The sequence below is a fragment of the Aulostomus chinensis genome, chromosome 21 (assembly GCF_037954235.1).
Source record: "Aulostomus chinensis isolate RoL2024-O1b breed Wild chromosome 21, RoL_Achi_v1.0, whole genome shotgun sequence".
Lineage (NCBI taxonomy): Eukaryota > Metazoa > Chordata > Actinopteri > Syngnathiformes > Aulostomidae > Aulostomus > Aulostomus chinensis.
Genome location: NC_141340.1, coordinates 22,233,576 through 22,247,395, shown reverse-complemented (window position 1 = coordinate 22,247,395; position 13,820 = coordinate 22,233,576). Strand labels below are relative to the sequence as shown.

Here is a 13,820-nt window from a genome sequence, read left to right as displayed (position 1 = left end):
GGGCCATCGTGAAATCTGTTCAAGTGTTCAAATACTCAGCGGTTTGCTGTCCTTTCAGCTCAGCCACGGAGTTCTGTCCGCGTACCTCATACCTCATTAAACCACGTTCACATCATAAACTACCTTCAATTACACTGTTGTCCCCAGAATTTAATTACAGGCTGGGTATTAGAATGAACTGATTGACAGCTCAAGGAGGAACTCCCATGGTAGAGACACACTGCAGTAAATGTCATATTAGGTCAAGTTGAGGCTGCCTTGTTTAGTCTAAAGAATCGAACTCTGACGTGTTTCCCTTGGATGTAGCTGGGGGGGGGGGGGGTGCAGGTGTGGAACCATGATTGTTGTTTACTGGGGACTAAATAATCCCAGCCGAGGCCTTTTTAAAGCCGAGGTGGTCTGATAAATACCTTTTCAACCACATTATTTACCAATCCAACCATATACAGCATAAAGTGTAAAACCAGTGTTTACTTTTTTTGTCTTGAAGAGGCAAATATGAAGTGTGCTTCTGTCAGCTATAACAACCCATTTTAAGCAAGACGATTGGGACGTCCACCTGTTAATCTTCCTCAACTGTGAGTGGCATTTGGATTTCATTTTAGAACGTCACTGTTCCTCTGACATATTTAGCTGCTATCAGACAGTTAGCTTGGTTAGCTGAGTGGCTAATGTTAACGGTCCAGTTAGCTGACTCGACCCGGGGTACTAGGCGTCAAACATGGTGTACTCAAATGTTATTCCTCTTCAACATGCTGGCCTCCAATGGGCATTAGGCTTCACCTGAAGATGTGCTTCTAGGGACATGTCTGAGTGTGCGCGACGGCTGTCTCACGTGTCCTATGCTAGCCCTGTTTGGAGGATGGCTGTGCAAGTCCTCTCAAATTAATATACTCAGTTCTACCACGGCCCTGCTCAGATGGACATTAGGGTGTAGACAAATACAACAATGGTGGAAAGTTTTGAGGAGAAGTAAACAAACCAAGTCCACAACTACCCACATCTGTCTGATGTATCACTGCCACGGCATAGTGACAAAAACATCGCACACATAAATTGATGTGAAAACCTGCAGCTACGGAGACTATATGGGGACAAGTCCGGGACTGTTGCTTCTGAGCATAGCAGGGAAGTGTGCACGGCACTGATGATCATGCACATCTGATCTGGACCAAAGTGAACAATTTATATTGTAAGCGTGTAAACACACTCACTGTCTCTGATTTGTCTGTATGTTTTTAATAATTGGGCAAATAAGGAGCATTACTAAGAGGGGTGACTTTCAAACTAAACAAATCTCTAAAAATAATTTAGACAGATGCCAGACACCTGAGGCGGGCAGCTCTGGAGCTGAGGAGCATGTAGTGGCGGACCCTCTTTGATAAGGTGAGCTTGAAGAAGCACCCAAGGAGGCCCTGCCAGAGGATGGCTGCTCATGAGTAATGAACATTTCTAAAAATAAAGCTGGGAGCCTGAACGTGTAGCGCCTTAAACATTAACACAAGTCTTAAAAATGAATTTGGGTAGCCACTGAAGAGAGAATACAAAGACGAAAGTTTCATCAATTGACTCAGCAGCCAAGCAGCAACACTCTGCATTTGTCTGAGGCAAATACAGAAAAAAGCAACACCAATGAAATTTCTTCAATATCTGCTGGACAGATAAAAACCTGTTTCCTCCTGTGAGCCCCAGCTGAAGGAAACTAGGTTGCAGCAGTTTCATCAGCTGACTAGGGTTACATTATTAACCCGAGAAGACTAACGTCTGTGACGTTTGTTTCACCTATGCGATTCTTGCCATGTGATTTTCATGGGCGAGTTCCCAGCTCCACTATTAATTCTTGCTAATGATTACCTAGTTTTTCGATAATTTTGTAGCCTTTTTCTAAGCTCCTCCATGGTACCTTTTTTTCATTTTATGTGACATTGCATATTGTGAGATTGTAGAAGAGTACTTCAATTTGGCATACAGTGTTGTACTTTAATGTATTTTGATGAATACGATATTTTATCGGAATATTATATCTGGTCAAATATACCTGATGTTAGTGATGGTGTTACTGATTTGAACATTAGTGTTCAATGTAAAGGTATATAGTTCCTCTAAATAGCCAAATGAGTGAAGGTCCAGCTCAGACTGCACTGTAGGAGGAACCAGTGGAATACCAGAACTTGACCCTAATAACCAGTGCATCGACCAGCACAGCAAGTACACCGCTTTGAATCTTTGAATTAGTTCAAATTTGGCTGAAACAATTCAGTTTTGTTTTCGTTTGTCATCAGGCTGGAGCCAGTCTCGGGGACACCCCTGAGACGTCGCTTGTCAATCATCATTCACGCTTCCTCAACACATTCACACCTACTGGCAATTTAGAGCCAATTAACATGTGGCTTTTGGGTCTGTGGGAGGAAGGCTTATTCAAGATGACATCAGGCCCTTTGAGCGGGTCACGCTGGTCCCATTGGTGTGACGCATGTTGTGAACTGTAACCCCTGGATAGAGATAAAATGCTATGCAACTGCACACAGACTGAACTTGTACAGGGCAGGGTTGAACAGGGTTGAACAAGAAAGCAGAGGTGGACAGTCTCTCTTCAGTGCTCTCAATTGCTCAGGAAACAGCAAAATGCTACAAAGCTGTGTAGTAAACCCTGTTCTAATTACGATGTCAGTTGGTCCAATCTCCTAATTACGTGATTGGCTCCAGCAGCGTGTGATTGGGTCCCCTGTGATTGGGTCTGAATGTAGCCAAAGCACCCAGAGAGAACCTACTGCACCCAACGGCCTATTTACTGATGAATGTCAACTCATTCCTTATGTATGGAGTAGACGGCATTGCTATAGTTGCTTACACTTTGGGTCTCTGTCCCCATTAGAAAATCTCACCAACAGTTGTATGAGGAAATTCTCAAAAGTCAAGAAAACCAGGGCAGCAGAGCGAAGCAGGGAAAGAGCGATCACTCTCAGGTTCACTTAACACAAACTGATCCTGAATCCTTCCATTACAACGCTTTCAGAAGTAACACCATCTGCCCAAGGACACATCCTCTGAGAATCTTCAATGAACTCAACTAGCTGAGAAAAAATCCATCATCTCTCCAAAACCCATCCAAACTATTGACAAGGCAAGCAAATCCAGATCCACTGAATATTGGCAAAATAAAACAAAATCCATCGTCGGATTAGAATTCATCCCCTACCTGCGTATTAACAGACTCAAGCCTAAACTAGAGATCGAAACAGGTCGTTATCAGAAAGATTTGAATCCCAGAGAAGAGAGAATCTATAAACACCGCGCGTTAACTGGAATAGAGATGCACCTCTTCTGTCCACTGTAGCTGTCCACTGGAGCTGTCAGACGTAAGCAAACTGTGTTCATGCATTCTGTCATACAGTCAGAGGGCAAGTATGGACAGTTATGCTGTTTTTAGGCTTTTGGTTACCTTTTTTATGTTCTTATGTAACTCCCTCCCGCAGGGTCTTACCTGAGCTGGGGTTCTGTTTCGCTGTGTTGGAGGACGTGTGAGAAGTGGATGTGGAGTCCACCCTCTGGTCTGAGCTCATGTTGTCCTGGCCCAAAGGGGAGCTGGACTTTCTCGGCTTCTTGTCTGTCAGGTGCAGTGGGGAACTCTTTTTGGGAGGCGACAGTGGCCGTCGTGGTCTGGCAGTGGCGTTGACCTTCAGCCAGGCTTGGGCTTTATACTCCACAATCTCTCCATAGTTAGCTCTCGTCACCCGGCACTCGTATAGCCCTTCATCACTCTTGCTGACTCTGGAGATCTGTAGCTTATGGGAGATGTCATTGCCCTGAACCTTCACTGTCTGCAGGAGTAATCACAGGAGACCACAGTGTCATGACATTGGATACATGTCTGATATTACCTCATATTTAGGAGTACTACTTTTTTCATGCAATCTGGTGTTTTGCTCAATCATCTATGGTGGCCAGGAAAGCTGCAAACAGCACAACACAGACAAAAGGCTATGATGCCAATTAAAAAGGCGAAAAGCAAATAAAAAAGCCTCAAAGAAAATTAAGAAAAAGGCACAATGCAAATCTAAAAGATACAACACAAAGAAAAAAGCCACATTAGAAGCGGGCTTCTATAACAGTCCGGTTACTGGGGACGATTACTCCTGCTGGACAGGCGGAATAAGAGCTTTTGTAAAGCATAGCATTTTAGAAGTTTATGCAATCATATGCAATTAATGCAAAATGTATCCATTTATATTTATATCTTGTGTTTTCCACCAATTATAGTCCCTAGAGACCTGGACTAGTTATAGACTTGGACCACTCACTTTCATTTGTATTGATGTGCGCTTTCTCTGCACCCATCCACCCCAACTCCCTCCATGTCCGGGCGTAGTCATAATATGATGTCAACTGACTCCCCCTTTGCTTTGGTTACAATGTCAGTTACAGTGCATCTGCCACTTGAAAATAAATAATGATCTTTTTCATACAGTAGTTTTCATATAGCTAGTTTGACATTTTTCTTGGTTTAATAGAGCTGTTTCACAGCATCTGAAGAATTCGTTATAAAATGCACTCATCAAAGAGACCAAAAATGGCAGCAGATGTCAAGATCAGATCCGTCTGATATGATGACATTCCTTTAAGGGACACATGAAATAAAAATAGCTGCTAAATTTCCATCACATTTGACACATGGTTCTCTATTGCTTGGAGCAATTTCACTGTTGCTCTTTTATTGCAATTATTGAGCCTTCTGCTACCACCACCTGATTATTTCGGTGCACCACGCTGTTAATATTCACATAGCACTAATGAATGGAGATGATAATGCCTTCCCATTTCCTTTTTCAGATTTTTCTGGAAGTTCTGTTCAAATTTCTCTACATCAGGATTTTAGTGAGAGTTGCTATTCAGTGTTGTTGTTTAGCTAACTTAAGTTCTTTGTGTTGTTGTTATAACTGTCATTTATGCTACCCTCTGTTTTTTTTTAAACCCTGAATCGTGTTGAGAGATAATCTGACGACACCATTTACCACATTGAGAGTCATTGTTTTACATGCTCCTAATTGTCTTGCGTTGACTCAGGTCCTGCGTCAATGTCTGCATTGAAACAGGCACAAGTCACAAGTCTGAAAATGTTGGGTGTCTTGTCTAAAAGTCCAAATACATGTCAAATTTAATGCTATTTAAACCTGGAATGCCAGTGGAGTAACAGAATGCTGTATAAAAAGTGCTTTTTTCCTTTCTTTTCCTCGTTTAGCAGCAGCTTGTACTCATCTAGTCATCTTCTACGTGTAAGAGTGTAAGCCAGCATTGCACCGGCAGACTGCTAATTGTGCTCAGCTTCTGTATTCCAGGGCTAATTGAGTGCTTCTGCTGTGAAATAGCTTCTTAACATTAATAGTTACCTAACTTGACCACAGACAAAGATATGACTCATGTGTCACTGACACTGTTCAGTGGCCATTTGTTTGAATGCTTCGATTTTTGTATTTTTAACTAAATATGAGACGGTAGAAAAGGAGACTTTGTTTCATTTGTGGTTATTATTGTAATGCTGATGTTTCCTGAACTATGATCAGATGTTTTCTTGTTGTAAATGAATCAGACTGTTTAGTGTTGTCACGTCATCAGTCAGTGATACCAGAAACACTGCCATGCACACGGTTGACTATATTTAGGCTGCGGTGAGGTCATGATGGAGCTGACTGCCTGGTTCAGTGGGCAGTGGTGCTGAATAACCCTCTGGAAACAGGGTCCACATGCAGAGCAACAGTGGGAGAAAGAGCCCACGTGCAGCGGGGGCATGAGTGCAGGAAAGAAACAACTCTGACACAAATAATAGACTGCTGATTCTGCTGATTAGCTCCTTTGGTTGGAGGCATCAGGCAAATCAGCTGCCATTGTGTGTGGCTGGCAGAGGTGGATGGAGGGATTGAACATCTGTACATCAGGCAAAGTTCTAGTTTCCTGCTCACACAGTGATACTTTCTCATCAGAGAATAAACTTGAAGCAAACTTGTGAAGTAAAAATGCAATGTGCCTGTAACTTGCATCTCATTATTGTTATTTTTCATGTTTTTACATTGTACTCACTTGTTTGAGCACATAAAAGGTGAAAGTTAGTAATGGAATAAAATATCATGCATCATTTAGACCATTGGTTCTCAAACTTTTTTCAGTGATGTACCCCCTTTGAAATATATTTTATTCAAGTATCCCCTGACACGCGCAAAACATTTTTGGTTGAAAATAAAGAGATACAGTGCTGTGCCATCAGTGTCTGATTTATCAAAGTTAAACAACTAATAGCAATGATTTGCTAGCGTTGGCTAATTGCTCCCCGCAAAAAAAAACATAGTGCCTTGGGTGCCTACTTCCGGTACTTCGTCAGCTCTGGTTTCGCCTTCTTTTTCACTAGTTTCTCTGTATTTTCAGCTGCATTGCTGCTGCGCTGTAGTCACATCTCCATCGTTACAGTGCGTCGTCATGGCAACGATAGGTTATTGACAAGTGATGCTGGATCAATGGGTCAAACTCACTTGGTTTTGGGAGAGGTTTTAAGGATATTAAAATAGAATACTGAATATAAAATTCAGTGTATGAACATACATTGTATTTTATCAAACTTTTTCTAATATAATTATTTCTCAAGACTTAATTATTATTAGGATTACTGCTTTTTTAAAAATATATATATTTTTGTAAAGCTTCACGTATGCCCTGGAGTACCTCCACGTACCCCCAGGGGTACACGTACCCCCATTTGAGAACCAGTGATTTAGACAAAGGTTCTTCTGTTTTGAATAACAGTTGTTTAATCATTAGTTTAATAATCGCACCGCTCAATCAAAACACTGCCTGGACGGATGTGCATGACTCCATCTGTTGGAGAGACAACAATGCTACAACTATCATGACAAGTGCAAATCGATGGTGATAGCATGCCACTCACACACACACACACACGCTCTGTGCTGGTGAGGATCACTCAGTTTTTCATGGCTGCAACAACAGCACCACTCCACTTTGCCCTGCACCATGATGGGGCGTCGCTGGGCACAGAGTGTACATTCTGCACGCTGTTCAGAGGTCATTATACTTTGGATGCTGCCCAGAGCAGCGACCCTGGACTTCTGAATTGAAATTCTCTGTCATCAGTGAAAATTAAAAATTTTTTCCTCTACTGCTTTATTACCCCCCCCCCCCCCAAAAAAAATCATCCAAGTATCACAAGAAAACTCTGAAAAAATAAATCCAAAATGATTTATAGGGAAGAAAAATAAATCAAAATCTTGCCCACCATCACTGCTGCTTGGAATCAAACCCTCCCAGCATGTGTGTTGGGTAAGTTTGAGAACTTACACTTATTTTTGTCCCCTCGTCATCAGGATTAGGCTCTGGCGTCATCTCCATCTGAAACACAGAGCAAGAAAGAGAAAGCATTAGCAATCTGATAGCAGTGTGCTGAGTACTGCGTAGGTCCCCAAGACACTATCAAATATTTATTTTAAGCAAGGCTTATATTACCCTAACAACTGTGACAAAAATAATTGTCTATCCTCTAATAGCTGTCAATCTTTAACTCCAACATGGGCACAGTTTTTTGGACTGAGCTAATTCATCTGTGGCGTCACTCTTGCCTCTGTTTCCCCCCTCAGACTCTGAGAGTTGAGAAATCAAAGGCTGCTTCCACGCAAAGACATAATGGAGGGGAAAACCAGCACAAACCTCAATGCCTAATGCTTCCTGTAATTAGGCATCAGAATCCCTATCAGTAATATGAACCATTGCCATTCATGGTAAATAAGGTAATCTCAGAGGGCTTGGAGGTTTGCAGAAACAGCAAAAGGTCTGCGGCTCAAGAAATGCCTTCGTTTGAATCCAGGTGGCAGCAATTTACTGCAATCTTCCTCAGTGACTTGCCAGTGATTTTAGAGGCTATAATATATTCATCCCTCATCAAACGTCAATTGGACATGTGTCTATTTGGAAAAGGCTGAAGAGGAAAAAGAGTGGTGCAGCTGAAAAGGCTTGGGAGGAGGAGGACACGAGCACAAGCTATTGACTCCATGACAGAGACACAAGGGGGAGGACAGGAGAGGGATAACATGGCTACTTATGAGCATTTGCAGCCGAGAGCCTTCCTTCAAGTGCTGTAATTAGCACAGAGGAACCAGCGCTTTTCTCTGGAGGATCCTTTACAGACAGGTGATTAATGGGCAGAATTAGGAGCCTTAGCTTTCTTTGTCTGCACATACGCACAGCTCTTACATCTTGACTTTGCTGATGGACCTGCTCTCATCCTCTATTGTATGGAGGAGACGTCTGTAATGGCGAGGCAGGATTAATTGTCCCCCAGTCTTGGCATCAGACTGTTTCAAGTCATCAATTTCAACCCCCTCTTTTATAAACTTCACAGTGTTATATGGGTTGGCTGTGTAGTCCATATATGTCACCTGAGAAGGATGGAGGTAGAGCATTTCACTGGAGGACAGCTGCTCTACTCGTCTCCACAGACACTCGCTGCTGCAGGTTTGGAACGCATAGTCACAGTGACAAAGACAAAGAGGAGTGCGGAAAATGGGTGAATTGCCTCTTACAAATTTCATTATAGAAAATCCTATGGGTCTATTAAAATGGATTTTGCTCACAACACAGCTGAACTCGATTATCCCCCAGTTACAGTTATCAGCATATCTCATTCCTTAAACTTTAAGAGCAATCCAGAACAAGTACTTTTCACTCTTTTATTCTGTCCATCCCGATTGAGGCTCCCCTTTCATTATAACCTAGTTCAACAGCAGCACAAATAAGCCTTCAAAAGGAACAACAGAAAAATAAAAACCCTGAAATGGAACATTATAATCATGAAGGGATCATTTTTACAGGGGCGTTGTACGCTAATATAAACAAAAAGGCAGTTCTATCCATCTATTTTCTATTGCTTATCCTGTTAAGGGTGGCAGGGGGGGCAGCCTTCAGGTTAGAGGCGGGGTTCACCCTGGATGGGTCACCAGTCCATGGCAGGGCCAACACGTATAGACAGACAACCATTGGCTCATTGGCTTATTGTTTCATCCATTTACATCCTTTATATGTGTGACAGCACATTCACTAGCAGGGGATGCTCTCACTGGGTTTAGTGTCGCTCTGCATTTGTGAGTTAAAATACTGATGATGTAGATGAGCAGTAAAGTTGACTTTGGGGGGCGGAGGGGTACACACACAGAGATCCGCCTGCACATGCAGTTCACTCCGTTGTTAGTAAAGTCAACTGTCTTAATTTGAATCCATACATAACCTGAATTAATAGGCTCCGGTTCCCCTGCAACCCTACACTGGTTAAGCGGTTGGCAATGGAAGGATGGACAGATGGTTAGACAGACAGCAGATGGATGGATGGACGTGTAACGTTACTCTGGATTGCTGTTCTCTCATATATTCATTTCACCAAGCCTTTCAGACAAAATCCCTACCTACATTTAATCAAGGTTACTTTTAATTAACATGTTAAACTAGAAGTGGCAGTTGCTTGGATTGTAGTTATGATAGTTTGGTTGGGAACTGGAGGTCCACCACTAACACGCTCATGTGTTCTCCGCTGCCGAGACTGCTAAGAGGTGAAACTCATAACATGACAAGTCAGTGTACAGGACATTTATCATATAGTTATTAAAGGTAAAACCAAAACAAAACAATACAACATGTTTAAAAATAGGAACACAGTGAAATGATAACATTAAAAAAAAGAATCTTTCTGAAAGCATTGCACATGGACATTAAAACCTTCTACAGGGGGCAACATTACTTTTCCTCTAAGAGGAGAAGTCAGGATGACAAAACAAAAAATGCTGCAAATTTATTTCTCTTTTTTGCTGTTGAGTACGTTTATTGCATCTAGTTGAAAAAAAATGAAGGGAGAGAAACTCAGTTGTCCCATCAAATCTAGGTATATGTTTTAATCTCCTAAAGTTAACAACATGTTCTCTGCTCTTTAGAGTTTTTAATTTTGTTCTGAGTCATGTCATCATGGTGATGCCAGCTATTAATAGGAGCAGGCAACTGTGAGCCTCCCCACAGGGAGATGGTACTGTGAGGAGGCCATCTCTGGAGAGAGCAGAGCAGAGAAGCACGCAGGGCGGAAGCCTGTGTTTCCTGACAGCTTCCTGGGGATCGGGATCCTCTGTCAGTGATACATGCTGCATCGTCTCACAGCCCCTCCTGAAACGTTGCTATGTGATGCGCTCAGGCCATGATCAGACACTTTTCCTGTCTAGAGGAAACAGCCTAACAGTTCATAAATGCAAGTGTGTTTTGTGTTTTGTTGCAAATAATGTTGAGAGCTAAGACCAGGTCTCAAAGTCAAATCAGCAGTGCAAATATGACTTTCAAGATGTTGATGTAAACTGAACAGAAATCTAACAATGGAGCTGCAAGAAGCTGTAATTCTGCTGTGGATGTTAAATCATGAAACAACACAATCAGATTCAAGACTCTGGAGTATGATTTTGATTTCTTCTTGAATAATTATGAACTATTTTCGAGGGTTACTCAAATACAATATCTATTTTTTCTAATACGGTTTCATTCTAGTGGAGTCATCTTATGTGATAGAAATATTCTTTAGGTAAAAGCATTTGGCTGCAGTATGTCGACTATTATACTGCTGTGTGTCACTCCCCATACAATTACATCCAGTGTAGAAATATATTACACATAATGTTATTTTATTGATATTGCAGCAGATGTTATGTATCAATATTATCATTAGAGGCAACAATTGCAGCACACTGAACACATGGCAGGAACAGGAAGTAAAGGATACATTATCTTCGTTATAGCCTGTTTTAATCCCCCGACATGTTTGTATGAGGAGTGGATGATGGAGGGAAGCTCCAGGAAGAGTGCACCGCCCGACTGACCTCACATGGAAATACACATAAGCATATAAACCCATGTCATTCCCTCCCTCCTGCCCTGCAGTGACCTTTTTCCCATTTATTGCCTTAAATGTTCACTCCACAGACCCAAAAATTCGAGACCATCATTCCCTGCGTGGGTCCGGATCCCCACTTTCAAATAACAGACATGTTTGGTTGAGGCTGACTTGGGGTTTGGGCCTGCATTTGCCCTGCAGGTATTAACTTCTCAGCCACAGCATCCCAGCAACTGGCCAATATTTCTCAATAAACATTTGCTGGAACAAGTTTCAAGCTTGTAACAGCAATGTAAAACATTTCAACGAAGCTGTTGGGATAAATCTTAATTATTTTCCCATTTCATTTCCAGTGCATGAGTGGCTTCTTCACCAAAGCCACAGCTGCTTGGATGTATCTGGAATTCAATCGTTTGTCTCTTTATTGCAAAACCCTTCCACCATGACGTACTGCTATTCTTCATGAAGAATCTCAAATTGAGTTCTTGTAGAATGTGCTCTGCAATTATTGTGCTTCAGAAAGAATTCATTGAGTGCCTGAAATTAATGTCACATGGAGGAAAAATGGTCACTTAAACTGAAACAAAGACGAAACCATCTAGTTGCTATGACTGTCCTACAACTTTCATGTGAAAGAAGACTCGAGATGATTGACATGCACGGCTAAGGAAGAGTCTGCTGACAACATGCTAATCAGACTAAGGCCGTGTGCTTCCAGCAACACATCTGCCCTCTAATCTTTAAAACTTCTTCTATAATGTCAGATGCAGCCAGGCTGGAGAGGAGTGGGGGTGCAGGCACATGCTCTCCCACCCCCAGCACCCTGACTGCACCCACCTACAGCAGGCGCACAGTTGCTCCTGACAAAACTATCAGAATTTGAGGTACATTTTCTGAGAGTAATTAGAAACTATTGAAACACATGAGGGGGGTGGCATGGCTCGGAGGTACAGTGGATGTCCAGCAACCAAAGGGTTGCTGGTTCAATCCTCACTTCCCCTGGTGACCATGTCCAAGTGTCCTTAAGCAAGATACTGAATCCCTAAATGCTCCTGATGGCCCTGTGATGGACTGGTGACCCGTCCAGGGTGAACCTCACCTCTCACTCAATGTGAGCTGGGATAGACTACAGCACTATCCTGTGACCTTTAAGCGGTAAGATGGTTAAGCGGTATAGAAAATGAATGGATGGATGAATGGATGCATGGATGGATGGATGGATGGATGAAACATGTCTGCTGTTGCACTTATGTGTGACCTTAAACTGTGTAGCCACTTCTAAAGTGGTGTGGATGATGGTTGTCTTCATGAGTGTTAGGAGTGAGCTGCTGAATGAGGTGTGCCCTACTGCAGTGTTTCCCAACCAGGGTACGTGAGCACATTGCAGGGGGTACGTGGAAAAATTAAGAATTTATTTCCACGATAATAAAAAATATTCATTGTCATTTCATAAGTCCGTCAATAAAATGGTACGTGTGCGCTATGACTTGTTTCCCTGGGGAGACAATAACCTGTGGCACAGCCATACCAAAATCACACAGCGGGAACCTGTTTACCTGCAGGTAAACATGGATAAATGGCTGAAACGTCCAGTTGCTGTGGATCCAGGAGGGGGAAAAGAGCCCGCCGACAAAGGTAAGAAAGATTCCAAACCTAAACCTAGGCAGTATAGTGAAAACTATATTTTATATGGATTCACTTCAGCGTCTGCGGACCCACTGCAGCCTCAGTGCTACTTTTGCAGTGAAGTCCTGGCAAATAACTCCATGAATAATAACAATATAATAATAATATATTAGTATTAATAATACAGTATTAATAATACAAACGTTTACTATAATATTGTTTCTTATATTTATAATTTTTATTGCCTTGAAGGCTACATAATTTTATGTTTAATTTGAGTTAAATAAGAAGATAATGCCTGAATATTAAATGTTCAATATAAGAAGATTAAATAAAATGACTTGCGTTGAATATTCAGTTGTGTTATGTTCTACTTTTGGAGAATCATGAACACGTATGAGTGAAGGGGTACTCATGGTATGACAAAAAGGCTCAAGGGGTACACAAGACAAAAAAGGTTGGGAACCACTGCCCTACTGCCGTCACCTAACTGGGCACTGACCATGTTTCATTCATCATCATCGAAGGTTAACATCAGCACAGGTTTGATTTAACTGCTGCTGACAAGCTGTTTGATAGAAGTAAACTAAATCGCTCAGTTAACGTGACTATGTGTGTCTTCCTGTTGCTGTTTGGTAAAGTGAGGACAGTTTTTGCAGATCCTCTATCCATCCATCAAATATAATGCTGGGGCTCAAGGATGACCTGAAAACATTTGGTGGCCAAAGGTCAACTTGGTAAAGGCATGGTGATGGTACATTCAATGATCAAAAACGAGCCTCTGAGGATGAAGACTTCCAGATGTTCTCATTTCCGGGGTGATGTCTCAACCTGGCCGCAGCTATGAAGGATGATGTGCACCACCTCCACATGAATCTGTACCTGAGAATAATCTTCTTCGGCATCAGCCAGAGAGTGGAAGTTGGAAGGCAGCTGCTAATCCAGGGAAGATTGCCAGGGTTTGCAGCTTTGTAAATCACCCTGACATGAGGTTTGACGATCCCAGGCTATTTTTTCTTTCTACAGGGAGTTCATTTCACCATCAGGGAAAATTACATTTTTTACAGTTTCACTGAGTCCATTAAAGAAAACTTCAGGAACTGTGAAATATTAATGTCTGACAGCAAACTGTCAGAGCATCACATGCAGAGAGGTAGTTACGGGGTAAATTAACATTCAAATAATTTCTTAGTGACAAAAGGAGCCTTTTTTTTCATGAAATGACTCTGGGACAGCCTCTTCCCTAACTAGATCACACAGCAGACCTCTGATGAAT

At 42.1% G+C, this 13,820-nt stretch overlaps 1 protein-coding gene across 1 annotated transcript in view; it reads right to left on the bottom strand.

Annotated features, from left to right (window-relative positions):
- vstm2a (V-set and transmembrane domain containing 2A) overlaps window positions 1-13,820 on the bottom strand; it is an 84,648-nt gene that overhangs the window by 20,401 nt on the left and 50,427 nt on the right. Inside the window, exons 3-4 of the mRNA XM_086191997.1 lie at window positions 7,345-7,395; window positions 3,485-3,821 (exon numbers count right to left, since the gene is read on the bottom strand). Of these exons, the coding sequence (XP_086048123.1) occupies window positions 3,485-3,821; window positions 7,345-7,395 (388 nt within the window). The remainder of the gene's footprint in view (window positions 1-3,484; window positions 3,822-7,344; window positions 7,396-13,820) is intronic.